This window comes from Balaenoptera physalus (assembly GCF_965194825.1).
Source record: "Balaenoptera physalus genome assembly, chromosome: X".
In the NCBI taxonomy this organism is placed as follows: Eukaryota; Metazoa; Chordata; class Mammalia; order Artiodactyla; family Balaenopteridae; genus Balaenoptera; species Balaenoptera physalus.
The window spans coordinates 34913462-34938875 of record NC_138903.1 but is presented as its reverse complement, the minus strand read 5'-3'; the positions used below and the strand labels follow the sequence as shown (position 1 = coordinate 34938875).

Genomic DNA, 25414 nt, shown 5'->3' with positions numbered 1-25414 from the left:
TTAATGATGTTGAGCATTCTTTCATGTGTCTGTTGGCAATCTGTATATCTTCTTTGGAGAAATGTCTATTTAGGTCTTCTGCCCATTTTTGGATTGGGTTGTTCGTTTTTTTGTTATTGAGCTGCATGAGCTGCTTGTAAATCTTGGAGATTAATCCTGAAGCACTTCTTTTAACGATTCTTTCAGAAAAGGTTTGCTGGTGAGGGACTTTCAGTTTCCAGTTCTGCATATAAGGAGCTTGGAAGCTGCCACTCCATCCTGACAAGTAAAAAGCTGAGCAGACTGAAAAATCAACAACTTTTCTTGGATCCATAACAGAGAAAACATAGGGCAAACCACTGCCCCCAATATTATAGAGACAGAAGGCAAATAAAGGGATTTGTAGCTTACCAGAGCAGAGACTCAATAGCAGAAACCACTGCAGGAAACCAGTGCTAGGGTAGGGAAACCTGCGTTGTAATTGACCATATACAAAAAATTCTACAGCTGACATCAAACTTAATGGTGAGAAACTCGAAGCTTTCCAACTAAGATCAGGTACCAGGCAAGGATGTCTCCCTACTGTACCATTTGTTTTCAACATCATACTGGAAGTTTGAGCTAATGCAATAAAAAGTGAAATAAAAGGTATACAGATTGAGAAAGAAAAAACTGTCTTTGTTCACAGAAGACATGATTGTCTATGTAGAAAATCCAAAAGAATCAACCAAAAAACTCCTGTAACTAATAATCAATCATAGCAAGGTTGCAGGATACAAGGTTAATATTAAAAAGTCAGTCACTTTCCTATATACCAGCAATGAACAAGTAGAATTTGAAATTAAAAACACAATACCATTTACATTAGTATCCCCAAAATGAAATATGTATAAATCTAACAAAATATGTATAAGATCTATATGAGGAAAACTACAAAACTCTGATGAACAAAAATCAAACAAAACTAAATAAATGGACACCTAGTCCATCTTCATGGATAGGAAAACTCAAAATTGTCACTATATCAGTTCTTCCCAATTTGATCTCTAGATTCAATGCAATGCCAATCAAAATCCCAGCAAGTATATTGCATGGATATTGACAATATGAATCTAAAGTTTATATGAAGAGGCAAAAGACCCAGAATAGCCAACATAATATTAAAGGAGAGCAAAGTTGGAGGACTCATGGTATCTGACTTCAAGACTTGCTATAGGGCTACAGTAAGCAAGACAGTGTGGTATTGGTGAAAGAACAGGCAAATAGATCGATGGAAGAGAATAGGGAGTTCAGAAATAGAACCCCATAAATATAGTCAACTGATCTTTGACAAAGGAACAGAGGCAGTACAATGGAGCAAAGATAGCCTATTTAACAAATGGTACTGGAAAACTGGACATCCACCTGCAAAAATAATGATAATAATAATCTACACACAGATATTACACTCGTCACAGAAATCAGTCGATCACAGACCTACATGTAAAACACAAAACTGTAAATGGCCTAGAAGATAACATAGGAGCTTCCACAGTTTCTGAAGAGAATTTGCTGACATTCAAATTGTAATTCTCCTATAAGTAATGTGATATTTTCTCTGGCTACTCGCAAGATTTTTTCTTTGTATTTAGTTTTTAGCAGTTTGATTGTGATGTGTCTAGGCATGGATTTCTTTGGGTTTATACTATACTATTTGAGATCCATTGAGCTTCTTAAACCTGTAAGTTTATGTCTTTCGCCAAATTTGTGATGTTTTTAGCCATTATTTCCTCAAATATCTTTTCTACAGCATACCCTTTCTCATCTCCTTCTGGGCCTCCAATGACACAAATGTTACACCTTTAGTATTTCCCTATAGCTTCCAGGACTATCTTCATTAATTTTTCAATATTTTTTCACCCTGTTGTTTGGATTGAATAATTTCTATTGATCTACCAATAAATTCACTATTTACTCTATTATTTTCATTTTCCTTTTGGGCCCATCTTGTGAGTTTTTTACTTTGGTTATTGCATTTTTCCGTTCAAAATTTCCAACTTGATTCCCCTTTATATATTCTGTTTCTCTGCTGAGACTTTCTATCTTTCCCTTCATTTCCAAAGTGTTCTCCTTTACTTCTTGGAACATTTTAATAATAGTTACTTTAAAGTCTTCGATAATCCCAGCACCTGTCATCATGGCATTGGTGTCTGTTGGTTGTCTTTTCCAATGTGAGTTGAAGGTTTTTCCTGGTTCTCTGTATGCTGATTAATTTTAGATTCTCTCTTGGATGTTTTGGGAGACTCCGAGTTACGAGATTCTGGGTCTTGTTTAAAGTCTATGGGGAACGTAGCTATTTTTAACGGGCCATCAACTTGTTTGGGTTCAGGCTGCACATTGCAGCTAGCCTTCTGTGGGTTTTGGCTCCGGGCTCAGTTCAGTTTCAAAGCCCCTGCAGTGCTATTCAGATCTGTCTCATGTTTGTGCCGCTCAGTGGCCAGTCTGGGACCTGGACAGCGTTCTATCCCATAATTCAGTTCTTGGAATCATTGGTATATTATTTAGGGTCAGATCCACATATGTACAGCTAGGGAGTGAGCCTAGGAGTTCAGAGACAATCTTATGGGGTGGTTTTCCCAAGCTATACTCTCTCCCCAAATTTCCCCATTACTATTTCTTCCCTGGGGCTCACCTTTTAGTCTCTGACCTCAGAAAGATGGGGCTTTAGCTATTGTGCTGTGCTGTGTACTTCCCACAGCTGTACCCATGTCTGGGACCAAGCAGCAGGAGGGAAGAGAGAGAAAAATAGCTATGGGGGTTCACCACATCCTCTTGGGACACAGCTCTTCTGATCAAAACATAACGGTTCCCCTTCTTCAGTTCTAGGCACCCATAGGCCCTCGTTGCTGCTTGCTGTCTCTGCTGCTACTGCAGGATTTCCTGGAGTGCAAGAAAACAGAAAAGGGGGAAAAACCCTGGAGATTTCCCCTATTCTCTTTGAGCATCAGGAGATCTCTTTCCTGCCCTTCCAGACAGAACTAGAGGGCTTCCCCTGGAGCTCTCTCTCTGTGCCTGCCCAGTATCTACTTCTAGGTTTGGGGCTGCCTTGATTCTAGGCCAGGGATAGCAGAGGAAAAATAAATGATAAACTCACCACCAGTTTGGTCGTACTTCGGGTTCAGGTGTGTCTTCTTTCCCAATCTGCATGCTGTTTACTTTTCAGAATCCTCAAATAGCTGCCCTGTGCATTCTGTCCAGGTTTTATAGCTGCATTGAGTGAGATAAACAGGGTATAGTTACCCCATTTTACTTGGAACCAGACCTCCTATTTCTTTAATATCTTGCTACAAATATGTCTGTATTTATTCACAGAATCTCTCTTGTAATTTTTACAACTTTTTCTCTTTGGAAAATCCTCAACTGCTGAATAACAATTTTGCCGTAGGTAATGTAGAAGCAGAGAAGGAGACAGGGATTCTTACTGAGGGAATGTTCTTGGGAGAAACCTCTACGGAAGGAAAGGAAAGAAGCAGGAGAAGAAGCTAAGCAAAGAAGTGGTTTCAGCAGAGGTCTAGCCATCAGCCTTGATTCCACAGAGAGCTCTAGGGCAAAGATGGCACCACAGAGTTGTCTCCCTTGAGGCAAAGGGGCTGGTCTTTTGCTCCTTAATACCAGTCAGTCATTGGCTGTGTTGGCGGGTATATGACCTCTTAGGCATCTCTGAGTGAGGTGGGTTCTGTCAGCAGAGAACGCTTCTCCAGAGAAGAGTGCAGCTGTGAGCTGTTAGCAGCCAACAGTCACAGCTGCTAAATATAAAATAAACAGAGCCGATCTTGGTTCTGGGTGAGGTGGAGTCAGGAGCTGGGGGGCGGGTGCACTAGAGTGGTAAAGGAGCTCTGGGTGGGGCGTCAGCACCATCATTACAATGATTAATCATACGTTTCAGTGGTGATAGTCGCTAAATGCCCCATTTCCTTCCAAAACACAGAGGACCACTAACTAGTGGTGGTATTGAGGAACCATGCTCAGGCTGAAATAATCAGCCTCTAGGGCAATGGGTGTCAACATTCAGTGTGCATGAGAATCACTTGGGGAGCTTGTTAAAGATGCAGATTCCAGCACCAGTGCTGAGATTTGTATTCAGTAGGTCTGCGTGAGCTACATTTTAACAAGGAACTCCGTGATTCACTTTGAGATCTTGTGAGTGATCATACAACCCAACCTATTTCAATGATGGCAAACATCACTCTGTCTTAATTTTGTCTCCCCCAGTAAATCTGAAGCTTCTAAGGGCAGATGTTAAACTTCAGTAGTTTTTCCTGCAGTGATGTTCACCACCAACCGTATATTTTTTTTAATACTGAATGTTTTTTAAAAGTCCTTTCAACTCACTGTTCCAGTGGTCCAAGTAACCACTTTATGGGAGCCTGCTAAAGTGGTTATAAGTATCTGGGGCACAAAAACAAAATCTCAGAGCATGAGCCGTAGGAGTTACAGAATCCTCGAAGGCAATAGAGGCAAGTAGCCTCATCAGTGGTGAACCATAACTTCTAAAAAATAATCTTCAGACAGTCCAGGAGTATCAGAGGCTGACTGACACAAAATGCCCATCTCTGCCAAGTGCCCAGCACCAGGAATCAAAAACATATGGCTGGGGTGGGCCTGGGAGAGGAGCATCTGCTTTTACAGTTGTAATTGTCCCTACAGATTCGGGTCAGCATCAATCATAGCATTTTTCACACAAAGGACAGAATATTGATAAGTACCTAAGCCTGCCTAACAATATCAGCTCCATTTTGTATATCTAGACAGACTCTCAGATCAAAAATGAAACAATATTTCCAAAGGGACATAATAAAATAAAAGCTAATATGAGAAACCAATAGACTATCAAGTAGTCCTTTAATTCCTTTGTAAGAATTAGGCTGCACGCCGTGAGAGCAAAGGATTTACTTAGGAAGATCTGCTTAATAAGATAAAGTATCTTCCCACAGAAAATCTTAAAAAATAAGCAGTTATACTCTACTGTACTTTCATCCTTTATGATTTTATTAGCTTATCAAACACACAGTACTACACACTTAAATAGGGGAGTTATTTTTTCTATTCTTGAAGACCAAATGGGAGGTTCGTCCAGTTGTAGTTTAGAAAATCTGACATGTAAGGAAGCATGTTAAGATTTTTATGGACCATTAAAAGTACAGATATTTTAATGATTACTCAGATCAAAATGTCATGTATGGTCATAACAAATAAGTAGTTTGGGATCTGTTATTCCCAAAGGAGGTATCGTTGAGACTGACCCTTGCCCAAGGGCATGTTTATAAATATATCAGCTTTAGAAAATGGATGAAGCACCTAGTTGTTTATATTCCTTTAATGACTGACTCTTTGTCTGCTTCTGACGGATAGTCAGACTAGCTTCTTGTTTGCTGATAAATCATCCTAGGACTCAATAGGTCAAAGTAAAGAACCAGTGTTGTGTGGCAACCCGTGATCATCTGTCTGACTTCCTTGAGGAAAGAGAAGCTCTGAGCTGAGGCGATGTATAGTAGGCAAGAAATTGATTAATAGGCATCAGGAAAGATCATTTTTCTGACTTCATTTATGTGCTTGTGTAAGCAGGCAAGCTACACTAGTCGTGCCTCTGAGAAAAAGTAAAAAATGATTGGGGATGAGTTGGGAAATTGTCCAGGGAGCTGTAATTCTGGAGCCATTTTGTCTCTTGGATTTAATAGTTTCTGGAGGAATCCAGAGATCGTGACAGTGAGCGTGGGTGAATTGGGCTAGACCTTGTATTGTAGGCTGGGCTTTCTGAGAAGCTGACTCTGAGATAGAGCATAGAGGGTAGGATGCTTATTAGGGTGTACCCTTGGGATCCCCTTCTTGGGGAAAGGAGGGGAAGGAAGAAGGAATGGGCAGAAGGAGAAGCCGAGCTGTGATGCAGGCCCAACAATAGCTTCGGCCGACCCACAAGGAGCTCGGGAGCTAGAATGGTCCTTCAGAGTTGTCCTCAGTTGGGCCAAAATGGCTGGGAGTTTATATTTCCGCCTTGAACATTGGATATGGACAACCTCAGAAAGTACCAGGGAAACCACCTTTGGGTCAAGTTGGCTCTCTGCAGCTGAGGCAGTCCCTGAAGAGGCTGAGAGCTGAGGGTTGTCACCATCAGGACCCCTAGCAGCTAGGACAACAAGGGTTTCTTTGAAGGAGGAACTGGACAGTGCATGAGAGTGGCCACCACACCCGGTCAAGTTTGGGCTGTGGCTTATCTGAGTGATTATACCAGGTAATGGCAACCCCAAAGAACTGCAAGGCCAGTTGTCAAAGACAAGTCATGCTGCCTGAATTTTGTTGCTTCTGCCTCTAAGAATGATTTTTCTTTTGAGATTTGACAGGGAAGGGCAGAAGGGAAGGGTTCTGGACCTGGCCCTAGGTCTGTCACAGGGGTGAGGCAAGGTAGAGTGGAGTCAAGGGTGGAGGTGACACATGCTGGGGCTGCCCGTGGAGCGTCAGAATGGTGAGTGGGTATATCATCCAAGGCCTTCAGCAAGGGTCAGGCCGTCAGTATAGGACATCCAAAATGAAACAAAAGTCAGGTGGGGGTAATACTTGGAAGGCCGTGTAGCCTGTTAGGGTGTAGAGGAAGGCAAGGCACTGGGACAGAAATGGTAACAACTACTTTATTAAGTGCTTCTGTGGCTCGGGACCCTGCTAAGCACTTTCACACATCATCTCACTTCCGGCTTACAACTCTGTGTGGTAAGCATTATTATCTCCATTTCCATTTTTATGGGCAAAGAAACCAATTCAGAGAGGAACTTACTCAAAATTACATGGCTGGTAAGTGGCAGAAATTCTGGAGACAGATTGCCTGGGTTCGAATTCTGGCTCCTACTAGATATGTGGCCTGGGGCAAATTACTTAACCTCTCTGTTGCTCAGTATCTTCATCTTTAAAATGGGAATAATAATAATACTTATCTCTTACAGCTGTTATGAGCATTAAATGCGTTAACAAGAGCTATGTAATTGTGTGTGAACTAAGTGAATAAGTCAGCCTAACTCCCAAGCCCATGTTCTTGACTATTATGCTACCCTGGCAGGACTCGGATTCTCAGGATATGGAGAGAGAGACCAAGGCAGCCGAAGTACTAGGAAGTAGCTAAGATATTAGGCAATTAATCATTCATTCATTCATTCACTTATTCACAGATATTTGCTGAGTACCTCTATATATGTGCTAGGCATTTTTCTAGGTAGTGGAGATAAAGCAATGAACAAAACAGCTAAAGTCCCAGCTATCATATAGCTCATATTCTAGTGGGGAGACAGGCAATAAACTAAATGATAGACAAATATCTAAATAGTGTCAGGTAGTGGTAAGAGTTATGAAGAAAATGAAAGCAGGATAAGGCACGGGAAGCTATGGAGGTGGGGCTCTGGGGAAAGGGTAAGCCTTTCTGACGAAGTGACATTTGAGCAGAGACCCAGATGAGTCAGGGAAGGAGTCAGGCAGTAATCTGGAAGACAAGCCCAGGCAGAGAAAATAGTGAGAAGAGCAGGCCCCTCAGAGCTGTCCTGAGTTGGGAGAGCTGGGCTGCCCTCCGAAGGAGATGAGATCTGGGGCAAAGCCGTTGTCTTCAGCGGAGGTGACCCCCAAAGCGGGCCGACAGCTGAAGGCCGCCTTCCAGCAGCATGCCCAGCATCAGGGGGAGTAAGTGTCTCATTCCTTAAGGGCCATCTGGGTGGCACATCCCAGCTTCCATCACCCTGTTCGTGCTTCAGCTGCTTGTCCTACTGTTTGGCTTACTCCTGGAAAAATGAATCTTTGTCACCAAAAATATACGCTAAACATTGTGAAAAGTTCATCGAAGTTCTTATGCAGAAGTACCAAGGTTGAAATGTTACTTTGGATGTAAGTAGCTAGAAGGACAATGTAAATATTGGACCACTGATCTCTGACTAACACAGGGGGAAAGAGCAAAAGCCTAAATCTGAAAGTTCTCTGGAAGGGAGTACTTGGCAGATGGGTGATTTAAAAATGGGATACCATGGATCCTTTTGCAACTTGGTAACACATCAGCACTGCCCACATGCTCTAGAAACCATGTGAATGAAGAAGGCTGTCATTAGAGCTGGAAATTGCTTTGTGATTTTAGCAATGGTTTGTTCCTAGGCCAGGTTCAGATTTCCCAGTTTCTGAATTCTAACCAGTAATTGCTATTATAGTGTGTTGGGGAGATGGCTGCTGGAGATTGTGGCAAGAAGATAGAATTCTCTGCCTTTTAAGGCATCTTAATCACGATTTGGGCAGCATAGGAGCCTTCAGCTGAGTAAACTGAACAGCCATTTCCATAGCAGAGAAATAAGCTACTGTTTGACCCAGAGAGGGAGCTTTTGGCTGTTGTTTGTTGACCTGAGCCAAGGGAAACAAGATGACAGATTGGACAAGCAAACACCATGCAATTTATGCCCTTCACGGACTGTCGAACATTAATTTAATTTAATTTTAATCATTACCATCTGGTGCTTATATAGAGCATCAGGCCCAGATATTTCCTTATCTTGAACTGGGGAACAGCGCTGCGCCTTGGCCTGCAGCCACATCCAGGCACCCCGAGGAGGGGGCAGGGGGACCGTGGGAGGGGAGGGGTACTGATGCCAGACGTGCAGTCACCCCCAGCCCCCGAAGCTGTAAGTGGGACCTGTTGTTGGTGCTGGTCCCATCATGGGTCAGTGGCCTCTTCTTCTGCCTCCAGTCATAGAGACATAAATGCTGAGTCACGTCTTTGAATTCCTGGACATTGGCAAAAGGGACTGGCTGGGGATGGTGTCTGGGTGAACTGGGGCATCTGACTCTGTGGCTCAAACCTCTTGAGCAGCTAAAGTGACCAGTAGCCACATCTAATCTGTTCATGAAGTAATTACTAAGCACTGACGATGGGGATAAGGACTGGGGTCAGCGGACGTTTGAGTTTTCATCACCCTTGAGAATCTGTGACTCTTTGTGTCAATCATGGTGCCAGGCCCAGCAGGGAATAAAGAAGAAGTATAAGGCAGCACCCCTGCCCTACAAGTCACCTCAGTCCCAGGAGGGATTCTCCTTTCTTCCCAGTCCCCAGACTGAACCTCAGGTTACTGGTGGCTAGTGGGGGTAAAAGGACTGCCAGTGAAGTCCCAAGGGAGTAGGAGAGGGGACATGGAGCGAGACCTCCCTCATTTTCCTGAATTTTAATTTCTCAAATGCAAGGTACCTTGGTACCCACAAGGCTGGAGGAAGCCAACTCAGGCTTCAGGAGACAAATACTGAGCCCTGTTCATTGCTTTGTGGACCAAGATCACATGACCTACTTGAAAGAGGAGGAGCAAGTTTTCCCCATTTCTTTGAAAACAGAAACAGGTCTTTTTTTCCTGAGTTTTTGGAAGTAATTTTGTTTACTTTTAAATTTTTAAAAAATTTTATTGAAGTATGGTTGATTTACAGTGTTGTATTAATTTTTTCTGTACAGCCAAGTGACTCAGTTATACGTATATATACATTCTTTTTCATATTCTTTTCCATTATGGTTTGTCACAGAATATTGAATATAGTTCCTGTGCTATACCGTAGGACCTTGTTGTTTATCCATCCTATATATAATAGTTTGCCTCTGCTAATTCCAAACTCCCAATCCTTCCCTTCCCTACGCCCCCTCCCCCTTGGCAACCACAAGTCTGTTCTCTATATCTGTGAGTCTGTTTTTGTTTCATAGATATGTTGATTTGTATTTTAGATTCCATGTATAAGTGATATCACATGGTATTTGTCTTTCTTTTTCTGACTTACTTCACTTAGTATGATAATCTCTAGGTCCATCCATGTTGCTGCAAATGGCATTATTTCACTCTTTTTTATGGCTGAGTAATATTCCAGTGTGTGTGTGTGTGTGTGTGTGTGTGTGTGTGTGTATATATATAAATATATATATATATATATATATATATACCACATCTTCTTTATCCATTCGTCTCTTGATGGACTTTTAGGTCTTTTCCATGTCTTGGCTATTGTAAATAGTGCTGCTATGAACATAGGGGTGCATGTATCTTTTCAAATTATAGTTTTGTCTGGTTATATGCCCAGGAGTGGGATTGCAGGATCATATGGCAACTCTATTTTTAGTTTTTTGAGGAACCTCCATACTGTTTTCCATAGTCGCTGCACCAATTTTACATTCCCACCAACAGTGTAGGAAGGTTCCCTTTTCTCCACACCCTCTCCAGCATTTGTAATTTGTAGACTTTTTAATGATGGCCGTTCTAACTGGTGTGAGGTGGTACCTCATTGTAGTTTTGACTTGCATTTCTCTAATAATTAGTGATGCTGAGCAGCTTTTCATGTCGGCAGCAATTTTAAATACATGCCCATTGCCAAAATAATTCAGATAATATAGAAAAGTAGAAAGTAACAAATTGGTCACAGACAGATACAGAACCACTGTTAACATTTTGGGATATGTCTTTATGTCTTCACACACACACACACACACACACACACACACACACACAAATGGGATCATGTTATAGATAATGAAAAGCACAATCTCTTGCTGGGTGATTCTCTTCTCCAGCCAGATGTCAGCATGACCAGAAGGAACATTCAGGGACGTCAAGCAGGGAAAGGGAGAGTGGCATTGCAAAAGTTGCCACTTCAAATTTCAAGGCTGGATGTTCCTTCCAGCTCAAGCTGTGTCTGTCCAACCCACCTCTTGGCAACCACCAAGGGCTGACTTGCCAGCCCTTCTGAAATGTGAGGCCACCTCTATTCAGAACGTGAATCTTGTTTCTTTCTAAGAAGCATTACATTTTTCCCTTTAAAAAGTAACAGAAAGCACTTTTCATCATGGAGGGCTAAGGGGCAAGTACAGGTTGGAAGAAACCAGTTTGCAAGAGTTAAAATGGAGCATGGTAAGGAAAGAAAAATTCATTTTGTGCCTTCCTTTCCTGACTGCACAGATTTTTTTCTTTATGTTAAAAGAGAACAGTATTCCATACAGAGCCCATTTTGATCCACATGCATCAAAATTAAAAGGATGTAATCTCCAACTATATTTTGTCCCAGGTAAGGATGTGTTTGAAGCTGTCTCCCTGGGGGAGCTCGACTCCCTTCTGGAGAGTGACTAGAGAATAGAGGCCCACAGAGCCAGGCCTGTGGGAGAGGAGTGGTGAAGGAAGCCAGCCAGGCCTGTTTTGGTGGAGATGGGAAGTCTTAGATCCATGGGAAGGTGGGCTGCACTTATTTTATATTCTTCTGGAAGTTGGAATCAGAATGGGAGGACCAAACTTATTGTGAGGCAGGGAGCTGACACATGAGATTTGAGAGGATGGAAAAGAAAAAGGAGTGAAGGCAGTTGATATTAATTTAGCACCTACTATCTGTCAGAAGTTGTGCTGAATTCCTTGTATTAGCTTATTTAATCTTCACAGTAATCTTAAGAGGTAGATAATACTACTGCTGGTATTTTATAGCTAAAGAGAGTAAGACTCAGAAAGGTTAAGTTATTTGCCTAAAGTTGCAAAGTGAGTCAGGTTCAGACTCATATCTGCTTGGCTCCAAGGTGTGGGCTCTATTTTCCCACATCCACACTCTCTGAAAGTGGAATGGGTATCCCTCATGAGCTAATGTGTTCCTGGTAACCTGGGTGGATTTAAGCAAAGACTAGATGATCATTTGTCAGAGACATTCTTAAGAAGTGATTCATGCATTGGTACAGAACTGGAGCACGTGGTTTCTAAGAATCTTTCCAATTGCGTGTTCTAACAAGGTCTCTCTAACTAAAACGTGTCACTGTTGCTTGTCTTCTAGGACATCTACTGTGGTCATGATTAGAATTACTTTTTTTGGCTAAGGTATCATCCTCAGAGAAAGTACCTGAAGATACAGTCCCACGAATGTTTGCTTGGAGGACCAACCCCAGCACACATTATTGGTACCCTACCCATTTCTGCTCATCACTCACCATTCCCATGCATACCCATGCAACAAGCACCCAAAACTCTCTACCTGAGGGGGCTTTCTTTTGGTTCTTTAAGGGTAGGCCAGAAGTGCCAGAAAGTTAACATCCTTGGGAGTAGTCTTCAGCTAATAACAGATGGGATTTGGAAGAGAAATATTCTGGTTTCCTTGTCCTTGTCTGAGATAACTCCAAGGTTTGCCTCATAGAGTCTCCCAGGGTTCCCCAGCAGGATCGAGTCCTAGTTGCCTATAGGAGTAGCCTGCTCTTTAACACACTCTTGATTGATTTTCTTCCCCTTCTTGTCTCCTTTACCCTCTCGCTTACTGGTGCTTTTGGGAATCAAGTCTCAAATGAACTAGTTGTACTCAAATCCTTATCTCAGGGTCTGCTTTTGAGGGAACCCAAACGAAGATACCAACGTTATTTACCCATTAGCATGGGGTTTCTCAACCTCAGCACTGTTGACATTTTGGGCTAGAAAATTCTTTGTTGCGGAGAAGAGCGGCACTTCCTGTGCACTGTGGCATGTTCAGCGGCATCCTTGGCCTTCACCCACTAAATGCCGGTAGTGTCCTCCCCCTAGCTATGACAACCAAAAATGTCTCCAGACATTGCCAAATGTCATCTGGGGGACCAACTCAGGTCCAGTTGGGAACCCACTGCTTGTCTGAGGTGCCCACAGGAAGCACAAGGAGGGGAGGCTGTGCAAGGCAGAGCTGTTGGGCTGGGCTGTTGGACAGGCTTCTTGGTGAGCTCTGGAGTTTAGTGGACAGTACAGGTGGAATGAAGAAGAGGGTGTGTGTGTGTGTGTGTGTGTGTGTGTGTGTGTGTGTGTGTGTGTGTGTGTGTGTGTGTGTGTGTGTGTGTGTGTGTGTGTGTGTGTGTGTGTGTGTGTGTGTGTGTGTGTGTGTGTGTGTGTGTGTGTTGGAAGAGGAAAATGATGAACTAAATCTTTCTGTTTCATAAGTGTGCCTGGTGCCGGGTGTCCCTTGTCCAAAGTAGATGAACAGCTCAGAACTAAGTTGTCGCCCTTCACAGTTCCTTTTAGAAAAATGATAAGCACACGGAGACAGTTTTGCTGTTTGTGTACCATCAGTTTTCAGGTGAGTTGAGTTTGGATGACAGGTCCTTAAGCAGCCATTTCACAGCCTGGCAGTGTCTGGGTTGCTAGGAATGTTTTGATTTTAAGTACTTTTGTGCAGCTATTAAAAAAAGCAATGTGCGGTTCCAACATGGAGAATGACGTCAATGAGAGTAGAGGGTTCGATAAACATGCAAATGATTTCATAGTTGGAGCTTTGGGTCTGATTTGGCCTGGTATATGTGCAAATGAGACCCCTGAAGAGAGTTACACATTTTCAGATCTGGTAAAAGGAGATTGCAGATATAGGCTCCAAAACCCCTATATTCCCTGTAAACAGAAGTAGCAAAGAGGTATAAATATAGGTTAAAAACTATGATAAAGTCTTCATTTTATCCACTGGATTCCTGGTTAGAGATACTAATTGGGGTTTCTCATTTCCACTGTACTCCAGTACCTTCCAAGGTCAAGTAGGGAAGCAAGCTGGTGGTGGAGACTGTATGTGCCCTGCCCAAATCCTATCGGATGTGCTCCGCACCCAGCTTCAGTGTGCTTTTCTCTTAATGGCCAGCATCTGTGACCTTTTTCAGCTTTCCTTTGGGCTACTGGAGTTGCCTAACCTGTACACAGACCCTGGGAATCTATATCCACCCAGAGACGCCCATAGCCAATGGACAGGAATATAAAAGTCCAGTTCCCTTGCCTCATGTTGAAGTAAACTTTAGGTGTAATTTACACTCCAAAGCTACACCCTGGGATGATTATAAAGCTGAGACTTCCTAAAATTGCAACCTTGCTTCTTGACTTCCTTTCTTTCTCTGTCCTGCTTTCACCACTCTCTTTTGGTCTCTCTGGGAGCACTTTCCCAATAAATCACTTGCATAGGAATCCTCATCTCAAGGTCTGCTTCTGGAGAATCTGACCCAAGACAGAAGCATTCCAAAGTCTACATTTGAGTGGGAGAGGAGGTGAATTCTACCATTCACATGAGACGTTCTGTAATCTTATCCTCTCCTGTAAGGTAGGCGTTCATTAGATGTTTCTTGCTGTAGTGATGATCTCAAGCTGGAGAACTGAGAAAAGAAATAGACCTCTGTCACCTATGCACTGCTCCCCTCCCTCCACAGCTGACAGGGCCACAGAGGACCTTAGGAGGTGTTGATGAATCTCACTTAGCCAAGGGAAGTAAGAGAAGCTGGCTTTGCTCATGCTTTAAATGAATTAGATCTTGGACACCCAAAGCTGTATCTCTGTGCTTTCATACTTGAAAGGACATTGCCACAGAAGATAGTGATTCAGCAAAACAGGTCTGCAGTGAGGAAACGTGGATCAAAAATATATTGGGGTATGCTTCTGATACTTAATAGGGTTTGACAGGGTCTCTACAATTTTATTGCAAAAGTGATTGATGATACAGCACTATTTTTTTGAGTGCTTTCTACTTGTTTGGCAGTGTTTTCTCATGTATTATATCATTGAATCCTTGTGGTCTGCTTGTGAGATATTAACATTGCCATTTTACAGGCAAGAAAGCTGAGGCTCAGAGAGGTTATGCTCCTTGCCTAAGGGTTACACTTGTAACAAGTGGCAAAGCTGGGATTTGAGCCCACGTTATTCTGATTCTGACAACTATGTGCTTAACCACCCACCAGAGTACAGGTCCCACACTGGCTCTCTTCTCTCTAAAGTGATCGCGGAAAGATTTATCAACATTTGCACAAGGCAGAAAACTATCTCATCTGAGAAGGTTTATATAGACAGTTTTCTTTTCCAAGAATAAGTAAATGTATAGGAAATTGAAATATATTAAATGAGCCTGACATGCTGCAATACAGAGAGAATGTTATATGGTGAGGTTTTCTCTAAGCTTTGCATTTTCTTGTTACAAGGTCAATATGATGATTAATGGTTTATGCACAAGGTAGAAAATGATTATTTTATTTGCAGTTATTTGGAGGGTGTTGCATCTGTTATAATTTCTCTCCTATTTCGGGGCATGCTAGGATTGTCCTTGGATTTGAACTTTTGTTTTTCCCCCTCCTCTCCACTCCCAGCCTCTTTTTGGCCCTAGAACCAAGGCCAGAAAGGCTGCAGAACTACTCCTGTTTTACCCAGTTAATTCCCTCCAGGACTGAAAAAGGTGCTATTCCGTAATTCTAACAGTTTTTGCAAACCTCAAATGCAATATGAGAACACTTTGGGACGACAGCCTTTAATGAAAAAAAAACAAAACAAAACGAACAATATACAATATATCCTGTATTTAGATATGTGTTCATATTTTAGCTTAAGCAGTGAAGGGAGACTGCAGCTCTTTTTTTTAAATTTTAAGGTGTCAGTTTTCAACAACACAGAAAGTGGTTGCAAAACAGTGGGTTTTTATTTTTATTTAGAACTAGATCCAAAGTTTAGAGCAAAATTCTCTTCTCTGGGGTTCAAATATCGTTTACCCTGAATAGAATATGCCTTCCTGTTTGATAGAAAACACATGAAAGCATTCTAATTGTGAAACAGCCCCAGGCAAGTGGTATTTAGGAAAATAAAATGCTAAGCATGGAATCACGAAGCTGGAAAAGCCCCTATGAGAACATCTAGTTCTGCCCTCATCTTCTAACTGAGAATAACTAACTCATCCTGTATGGGTTTTTTCTGTTTTGGTAGGATTTATAAATGTACATTGTCATCTTTAGTGCCCATTCACATGACGTGTTTCAGTTAATGGTGGAATATCTGGGTAATCACAGGAAGCCACCAGTACCTAAGAAAACACCTGGCACATAAACAGTATTTAGGAGAACTTTTAGTAGAAGGAATAAATGCATCAACAAATGAAAAAAATGAAGGCTGAATAGTAGAAAATTTATGATGGGACTCTTACTGGTCTGATTAATTAATAAAATAGAAAGGAATCATGCCCAAGTTCAATGTCTTGCAAACTCTACCATTTCACATTACGTAGTGTGGATTTTATCCTTCTCAATCAGTAAGGTGATTATGTAATGTATATTCCAAACAAGGACCCTTTTGAGTGTGAAAGGGGGTGTTATTAATTAATTAATTAATTTAGGGGACACTATTAATAATTGCACCAGGACAAGACTGCTCTGGGCAAAGTGGAACCAATAGTCACCCTCTCCATAAGGGATCAGGAGCAGGGGAAAAATCTATTCATACAGGCTCTAAAATAAGAAACAACGGGGTGTTAAGTCACAATTGAAGATTGGAGGAGGTTCACTATCAATACTTTGGCTTTCTTACCTTGGACATTTTTTTTTTAATTTTTATTTATTTATTTATGGCTGTGTTGGGTCTTCGTTTCTGTGCGAGGGCTTTCTCTAGTTGCGGCAAGCGGGGGCCACTCTTCATCGCGGTGCGCGGGCCTCTCACTATCGCGGCCTCTCGAGTTGCGGAGCACAGCCTCCAGACGCGCAGGTTCAGTAGTTGTGGCTCACGGGCCTAGTTGCTCCGCGGCATGTGGGATCTTCCCAGACCAGGGCTCGAACCCGTGTCCCCTGCATTGGCAGGCAGATTCTCAACCACTGCGCCTCCAGGGAAGCCCAACCTTGGACATTCTTATCTCATCTTGGAATTATGGTAAGAAATGCGGCAAAATGATAAAGACTCCCTTCCAATAATTAGGAAAGAAAGAATTAAACTCTTACCAAAAGCTAGACTGAGAGACAGTGTGCCCAGCAACCCCCAAGGTCTCTCTCTTGCTTCACCAGCATTTGGATGGGACAAACGGGGTGCTCCCACCCCTGCCTTGCCTCTCCCTCCCCCTCCCCCTCCTCGTGCCTCTCACCACCCTCTAGCCCCGCCCCTTTAGTCACAACTTCCAGCAGAATCCTCGAGGCTTATCCTCCACTTCCGGGACCAGCCTAAAGGACACTTTGTGGAGAAGTCCTCTTCACTGCTGCCTAACCATGAGCGCCCAGATCCCGCAGAGTTCCTCCGCCGAGGTGGAGGCTGCCGTCAGCCACCTGATCAACCTGCACTTGCAGGCCTCGTCCACCTGCCTCTCCCTGAGCTGTTACTTCGAAGGCGACAAGGTGGCTCTGACGGGCGTGGGCTGCTTCTTCCGGGAGCTGGCTGAGGAGAAGCGCGAGGGCTCCCAGCTCCTCTTGAAGATGCAGAAGCAGTGGGGCGGCTGCGCCCCGGTCCAGGACGGGCAGAAGCTGTCGCCGGATGAGTGGAGCACCAGCGTGGATGCCCTGGAGGCTGCCATGGCCGTGGAGAAGAGCCTGAACCAGGCCCTCTTGGATCTGCATGCCCTGGGTTCTGCGAGCACGGACGCCCAGCTCTGCGAGTTCCTGGAGAGCCGCTTCCTGCAGGTGGAGATGAAGATCCTCAAGAAGATGGGCGACCAGCTGACCAACCTGCGCAAGCTGGCCGGGCCCGAGGCCGGGCCCCTGGCCGGGCAGGGCGAGTATCTCTTCAAAAGGCTCTCCTGCCCGCGCGACTAGGAGCCTCGCGGCGGCCTCGGCGGGACCCCTCTGCCGCCCCTGGCGAGATCTCCGCCCCAGCCTCTTCTTCCACCAGGAGGCAACTCTTTAACCACCCTGGAACCTTCACCCGAGCCGAGGCACCAAATAGAAACAAAAAAGGTTCTTTTTGCAGAGGGGAAAAAAAAAGCTAGGTTGTAAGAAAAAAAAAAAGTATCTGAATAGCATGAAAGATTTGTAGTCTGTTTAATTCTCTAGGTTGTTTATAAAGAAACGGTTCCTAACTTTTGCGTTATCACCTGGGTACGTTGAGTATCTGGTAAACTATGTTTTCTCTGTCAAGAAGAAGAAACCCACCTGTTCAGAAAATGTTGCATAGAATTTTAGGGGTTTCATGACTTCTCTGGAGTCATTCTGGGTACTGGATTCAACTCTGTTGTTCTAAAATGTATCTTTGGCTTCTCCGAGCAGAGCAGAGAGCTGAGTACCTTGACCGTATCACATTGTTTTCCCCCCTCAACCCCCCAAACTCGTGATAAACTTGCTTTTCCTGATTTTCACGTTGGCGTGATGCTATCTGCCTGTATTGAAGGGAGAGCCCAGTGAAATTCATCTTTGTGTCTCCCATTAGGTTGCTACTGAGAACACTTTATTAACATCATACACTGACCTCTTTATGAAACCTCTCAAGAGCAATTTCTTTCTGGTCTTAATATTAGGAATAACGGTGCTTCGCTTAGGTCATTGGTTTGTTTTTGTTTTACGGGCACTGTAAATGATGTAACTAATTAAGTTTCCTTATTTGACTGCCTGCTAAAAAGCTTAGAGCCAAATTTGTGGTCCACCCAGAGTAAACAAGTAAGATTGTATAAGCATTTTGCATACGCTTCGTTCCTGGTTCTTCTAAGTGCTTAGTGTATTTTATGGATTCTTTCAAGCCACCTTAAACCCCTTCTGGAACAGGTTATGTATTATCAGATAAATAAACTTTTAAAATGCACATTTTAAAATGCCTCTGTATTCATTTTAGAGAAAAGAGAAGATAACTTTAAGGAAGCACTAAGAGAGCCAAAATGATTAGAATTGAGGTAGGTCAGATGGAGGTTACATTCCAGAAGCCAAGAGAAGGAGAAGCAGCAGTAAAATATATCATTCTTTTAAAAAAATGTGTTTCATTTTTCTGGTGAGTTGTTTTCCTGCTAAATCCGTGCATTTGTGTCTCACAAATAGCAATCTAATAATTGTGCATTATTTTCCTTGCACTTGGAAAAGCTGGAGTTATAACTTGTTCTCAAACCACAGAAGTGGAAAAGAATCAGTTCTTTTCCTACAGCAACTTTCCTTCCCGGAGCAGGAAGACCAAAGGCATACTATCATTTCTTTTATCTTACCAGGGTTAGAGGCATAGAAGAATATTTTACAGAGATTGCGACACTTGTTTTGCTCAGTTAAGGAGAAAACCTTATCTTCCTGTTTTCATGCAAAGTCCTTTGATAATAAAAAAGAATATACTGGAAAAATTACTCCTACAGAAAAGAGTTTTGCCCATTTGCTGATAGTTGGCAGTAAGAGATATAAGGAAGCAGTAAACAATTTTCACCTTTGGATTAAAACTTAAAATCAAAATTATTTTCAAATTAGCACTCATATAAACACATAAATCTGAATGAGAAAAAAACCACCTAATAACTATGAGACTAATTGAAAGACTATATTTGGTAGATTATTTAGGAAGAAGGATACAAACATTTGTTTCCAAACAATGACATATTTATCAGACCATATTTACTTATGAGTAATATTACTCATATTTACTTACGAGTGTCTTTTAATATCAAGAATGGGGCTGTAGGAGAAAGCTTTATTAAAGTCTCCCAAATAGGCTGAAATATTCTTTGGCAATCAAATAATTATTGAAAAACAGCAACTGGCTGGGCAGACAAACGATTCAAAGACATATGGATAAAATATTAGTTTAGCTTTTAAAAATGACTAAGTTTCTTGGCAAATATATTTGTGGAAAATGGGGATTTGATGACATTAAACTTCTAGAGATTAATTTGGAAACAAATACCACAGTGATTTTCTCTGTTGCTAACCACTGTACATATATGTGAGTGTCTGTGTGTGTGTGTGTGTGTGTGTGTGTGTTAGTGCACTCGCACAGAATTATAATAACTGATTCCTTTAGGCTATGACTAAGTTCCTTATACCAGCCTTGAAGGCTCTCCTTGGTCTGTCATGTCTAATCTACTTTTTAAATCGAATTTTCCACTACTTCCCTATTGTTGGAAGTTTGGGGAATACCCATTGCTTTCCTTTCATCCAAGTTCAAATCAATTAGAACGGACACAGGAAGCCAGATGGAAATCAAGATAGCTTTATTGGTGGTAAAACCAAATTGGAGAATGTGTTAGGGCTTCCTATTGCCGCATTCTGAATTAAACTCAACCACCCAGTTTCAGGAACAAAAGTTGAAACAGAGGAGAAGCCAGGCTGGACTGGCTAGCCTTTTCTGCTAACCCCATGGAGACTGGAATCTAGAACAATGCTGGTGGCCCAAGGGAAGTGGGGAGGACATGGCAGGCCCCATTGCTTTATTAGTACAGTGACCCTGTACTGTGGCTAGTGTGCACCAAAAAAAAAAACCCATCAGGCTCTCACAGTTCTCCACATTCACTCCAGTAACCCCCTGTTAGGGACCAGAGTGGAAGTTTCCTCTCTTTTATAGAAGTGTGAGGCCTAGGAATCCTGCAGACAACTGCAGCAGCTCTCTGCCATAGCCAAAGTGCTCAGTTTGCTGTCCCAGTACCAGCAATTTTCATGGGGTTCCCTTCACCTGGAAAGCCCTTCATACTCCTCTTCACCAAATCAAACTCAGTCTACTTTTCAGCCTAGTTCCAATCTGCCTTCTTCTGTGAAATCTTCCCTGACCAACCCAAACCAGTCATCTGACATGGATTCATCTCCTTCTCTTAGTTGGAGTCTGAAAGGCAGAAAGCATAGTGGTTGAGCAATGGGCTCTGGGCCAGACTCCTTGTGTTCCGATCCTGCCTCTAACTCATTTGGTCTAGTCTCTTCACCTTTCTTGGTCCCAGCTTCCTCCTCTGAAAAAGTGGACATGATCATAATAAAGGCGATACTATCCAACTCATAGCTTTTAGGGAGGATTAAATGGGATGAGCCATGTAAGATACCTAAGTCATGGCCCAGCACATGCTAAATGCACAATAATTGTTAGCTTTTTTTATCAGCTGATTTTATATCCCAGTAGAGCTTAGTAAAGAGCTATGATAGTAACATCTCAAAATAAGCTTGCTTCTCAGTTTCAGGAAAATAGATACCTGTAGATTGTAGAATCCTCCTTAATGATCATTCCTCCCTCTAAACAGGCCCTATGTGTAGAAGTGAAATGTAGGAATTTGCTCATTTCTTGGATGTGACATTCAGTATGCAGGAGGGGAAAAAAACATGAAGAAAGGCCACTCTCTCTTTAGCCAAATAAGTGGAGCCACCTTATTTAGGGCCTGGGATTAAATGTTTTAATTACCATCCTGCTAAAAGCAGGCATGACAGCATCTTAACCTCTCTCTCAGGAAGGACAAGCCACACAAAGGGGTCATTTCAGAAACTAATTAGCTACTGCCAGCTGCTACTCTTTGCATAGTTTCCAATTCTTGGGAGTCTTCTCTGCCCACTCTTTTCGCCCACACATCCTCTTCCTTACACTTCGTGGTAGCCTTGGATATGTTAGCTTGAGGGAGCAGGGACTGAATAGGCACAGTCAAAACTCCAGGTGTCACTGAGGCCTTGAACTTCCTTACCGTCGGGCCTGTTTAAAGCTCTTACTTTTGGAGTACTATGTGGTTGACTCTCTCCAAAGAGATATACAGTCTTAGAGGGTTAGGTTAAAAATGCTACTTATTTAGAAAAAGACCACATTTTTACTACATTTATGTCATGTTATTTATCCCCATAAGCCATTTATCCACCTTGATGAATAATTTATTCTTCATAATAATAATGAAGCAGGCACTAATTCATGGGAGTGGGAGGAGGCACACATTAGGAAGCAGTTTTGAATTAATATAAGTTTTCAGCTGAGTATAAAGTCCCCAAGAAGCATATATACTCTTCAGGATTTTATCAATTCTGATGGCTAAATTAGGGATCATAAGAGGAAGCAGAGAAAAGTCTGGATTTCATCAGGAGACCTCAAAGGGCCCTCTCCTGCATGAGGTATCAGGTCAAAGTGTGGGAGACGTGGGTAGAGGCAGCTATTCTGGGATTTAAAATCAAGTACATATCCCTGCTAAAAATTCACACCCTGAATCTAATAATGAGAAAACATCAGAGCCAAATTGAATGGCATGCTACAAAATATCTAGCCTATAATTCTCAAAAGTGTGAAGGTCAAGAAATTAGGAGTTTGGGATTAACAGATACACACTACTGTATATGAAATAGATAATAAGAAACAACAAGGACCTACTGTATAGCACAGGGAACTATGTTCAATATCTTATAATAACCTTGTAATAATCTATAATGGAAAAGATTTGGAAAAAGAAGATATATATAACTGAACCACTTTGATGTACACCTGAAACTAACACAACATTATAAATCAACTATGCTTTAATAAAAAAAGAAAGAAAAGCAGAGAAAGACTAAGGAATTGTCCCAGGTTAAAGAAGACTAAAAAGCATGACAACTAAATTCATGATCTCGGATGGGACCTGTGTAGGGGTAAAAATCTATAAAGGACATTGAGACAATTTATAAAATTTTAATATGGACCATGGATTAGATAATGGTATTGTATCAATGTTAAATTTCCTGATTTGGATAATTTCATGATAGTTCAGTAGGAGAATGTCCTTGCTTTCAGAAAACATACACCAAAGTATTTAGGGGTATAGCTGAGCACAATTTCTCTAACTTACTCAAAAATGGTTAGGAAGAACAATTGGTGAATCTGTATGAAGGGTAAACTATTGCTGCAACTTTCCTGTAAGTTTGAATTTATATCTAAATAAAAAGCTTTCCCTAAAAGTCAATCCAGATAATTTAGACCTGTAATTACTACATTTAGCATAGTACCTAAGTTATACTAAGTGCTCAAAAATAATTTATTGAATGAATATTGTAATGGCTTTCAAATGGCCCTGTGGACCTAGCTTTCTAGTCACAGGACTTCATAACCAATTTAACTACCAGAAAATTCCAGATTCTTTTTTTCTTCCTGAACATAAATTATATACTTTCAGATTTCTTATCTAACCCTCACCCCCATAAAGGATGTCAACAATATTTTTTTTCAAAAAGAGAGTAGCCAGAACAGGGAGGCAAGGAAAAGGAAATCCTATTACTTTATCACTACGCAAGTGATATTGCTGCTGGATTAAGTATTCTAATTTTCCAGACCTTATGGTTTTATATCTTCAAAGAAGAATCTGTGCTACTTGCTTTTCTGGTGAAAAAAATTCTTTGAGCCATTATATGCCTTTAATACTATGCAGTGCTTCAGAATTTAAAACTCCTGTCAACCTGAAAAGGTTATAGAGCAGGATTTTCACTTTTATTCCCCTTCTTTTCAGCTCTCATTCCACACTTGTGAACGCTATCAGCACATATACATACTATAAGCTTTCTTTTGGGCCTTTCTCTTTGCTCATCATCTCAAAAAATGCATTCCCTGATGTTCAAAACGTACCTGATGTTCACAACTAGACCTCGGTATTATTACAAGCTGGTCAGACATTCACAGCCAGGCCATTTTGTTCTGTTGGACATAAACAATCTCACAGAATACCAAACTCAGATAAAGTTACTCTGAGACCATAATAAAATGAAACAGAACAAGGTTACTTCATAATATTGTCTAAGCACAGACAGAATCAAAGTCACTGTGCCTCTTACAAAATACCCAATCATAGCATTGCCCCCACTTTCTGACAGCATCTAATCTAGAGCAGATCTCTGCTTCCTTGGTCCCTCCCCCAAATCATCTATCCAAAGCCCAAATCCTATAATAGTTTCTTTCTCCATACTCTTACTGAGACACCCCATAGTCCCTCATGATGTGTGTTCTTTGTCTGCAATGAGTAAAATTGCAACTTTTTAAACTACGGGTGTGTTCTTGGTTGTCTTTGACTGAAGGGCAAGGACATGCTGTTCTGGGGAATATTCTTCATTCAATCTACAAATACTTGATAGTTGTATTAGAAGTACCTAAAGCAGGTATGTTCAGCCTCTTGTTTCATCTAATCAGGAAGTATTTATTGGTCATGTTCATTTGTTCATTCAAAAATATTTATTAAGCATTTACTCTATACCAGGCACTGAGCTAAGTGCTGCAGATAAAGAAATATTTAAGACATAGTTTACTTTCTCAATGAGCTCACACTCTGGTAGGCAAGACTAACACAGAAAAACATAAGCTTCAGTACAGTATGTAAATTGTATGGTGGAAGTAAGAGCCAGGTAGTGGTTTGCAAAAAGGGCAGGATTACTCTACTTGGGTGGAACATGAAACACTTTGATGAAAGAAAAGTTATTTAGCTGATCTCGAAAGACGATCAGTGTTGACCAATTGGACAGGGGAAGAAGAGGTATTCTAGACAGAGAGGAGGCACGTGAAGTAAATCGAGTGACTGGAGCGCTTGGAATGAGAGAGTGGACTGCAAAGAGAAGTCTGGAGAGGGAGTCTGGGGAAGGCCCAGGTCATGGTGGGCTTAGTGGATTTAATCTCCCAGTAGCAAGGAGATCGCCAGAATTCACGGGGGAAACAATATAAATACTATAAGCTGTGGCCCATGCATTCAACGAGTTTACATTCCTGTTGGTGAAATGAAACTCACACATAAAAAAACAACCAGAGAGTAGCACAAGCAATATAGAATTAAAGCACCCGCATCCTCTTCCTCTACCCTGGAAATTGCTTGTAAATAGTTCCCATACAACTCTTTGCCAGAGGGCACTCTCTGGGCAGAGGAGCTTGCTTGGTCTGCATGTGGGAGATTTCAGAAGTGCTGTGTTAACTTTCGCCCTTTCCTCATAGTGACCTTGAACTGATAAGGGGTGGGAATTAGTGTATAAATATCTCAGTGTCCTCAGCTCTCAGTAGGACAATTCTGAGACATGTTTTACACAATGTCTCAGAAAGTGCCCAGTGAGATGGAGCCCTGGGTTTCCCACAGCAGTAACACTTTCATTTATACACTTTTTATCGGTTTTCCTTCCTTCCTTCCTTCCCTCCTTCAGCATGTTTCTGGAGATCATACCTCCTCTCCCAATAAACTACTTGTGCCCAAATCCTTGCTGAGGGTCCACTTTTTCAAAACCCCAAACTAAGACAAAGATGAAGTAATAAATTATGTGTTACAGTCTCTATTGACTCTAGGAACTTCTGGAAGAACCCATTCTGTTCTCCCTTTATCCTCCAAACAGTGTGCCTCACCCTTCTGCCCCTACAACCTTGTGCCATACATTGCTCATGACTTTGCCCCTAGGTAGGTAACAGTCTATATTCACAGTGTTGATGGTCCTGGGGAGACTCAGCCTGAAAAGCTCCCACTCCCATGCAAAGCTGCTTTTATTCTGGTATCCGCTGGGCGAGTGATTTGGCTGCCTTTCAACTTTCAGATAAAATCGTCACATTTTGGGGGCACTGAGACCATTGCCAGTCACTGTAGCTTCCTAAATATTCATAAGTATAACAGCTGGGGCTTGGTAAACACATTTTTCCAGACAGTGGTCGTTCGGAATTCTCTGAGTAATGACAACCTTAGTACTGGGATCAGCTATAAATTTATTCATCTAAACATCAAGGTCATGGACCCACTGAGACTCAAGAAGAACACTTGAGCCTGTTTCTCTGAAGCAAATATTAATGAGCCGGATGTCTATTCTTGAGCCAGCTCACATTCCAAT

The 25414-nt window shown here is 42.0% G+C and overlaps 1 protein-coding gene across 11 annotated transcripts in view; it reads left to right on the top strand.

Annotated features, from left to right (window-relative positions):
* LOC309652596 (ferritin light chain-like) overlaps window positions 1-25414 on the top strand; it is a 167161-nt gene that overhangs the window by 50529 nt on the left and 91218 nt on the right. For 2 of the 11 annotated variants that reach the window (XM_082446679.1, XM_082446680.1), the window contains exon 3: window positions 17039-21272. The exons of 8 other annotated variants lie outside the window; for them this stretch is intronic. In XM_082446679.1, the coding sequence (XP_082302805.1) occupies window positions 17039-17500 (462 nt within the window). In that variant the 3' untranslated portion in view covers window positions 17501-21272. Of the gene's footprint in view, window positions 1-8002; window positions 12822-12887; window positions 21273-25414 lie in introns of those variants that run through there. One more of the 11 variants, XM_082446678.1, reaches the window with a different exon arrangement.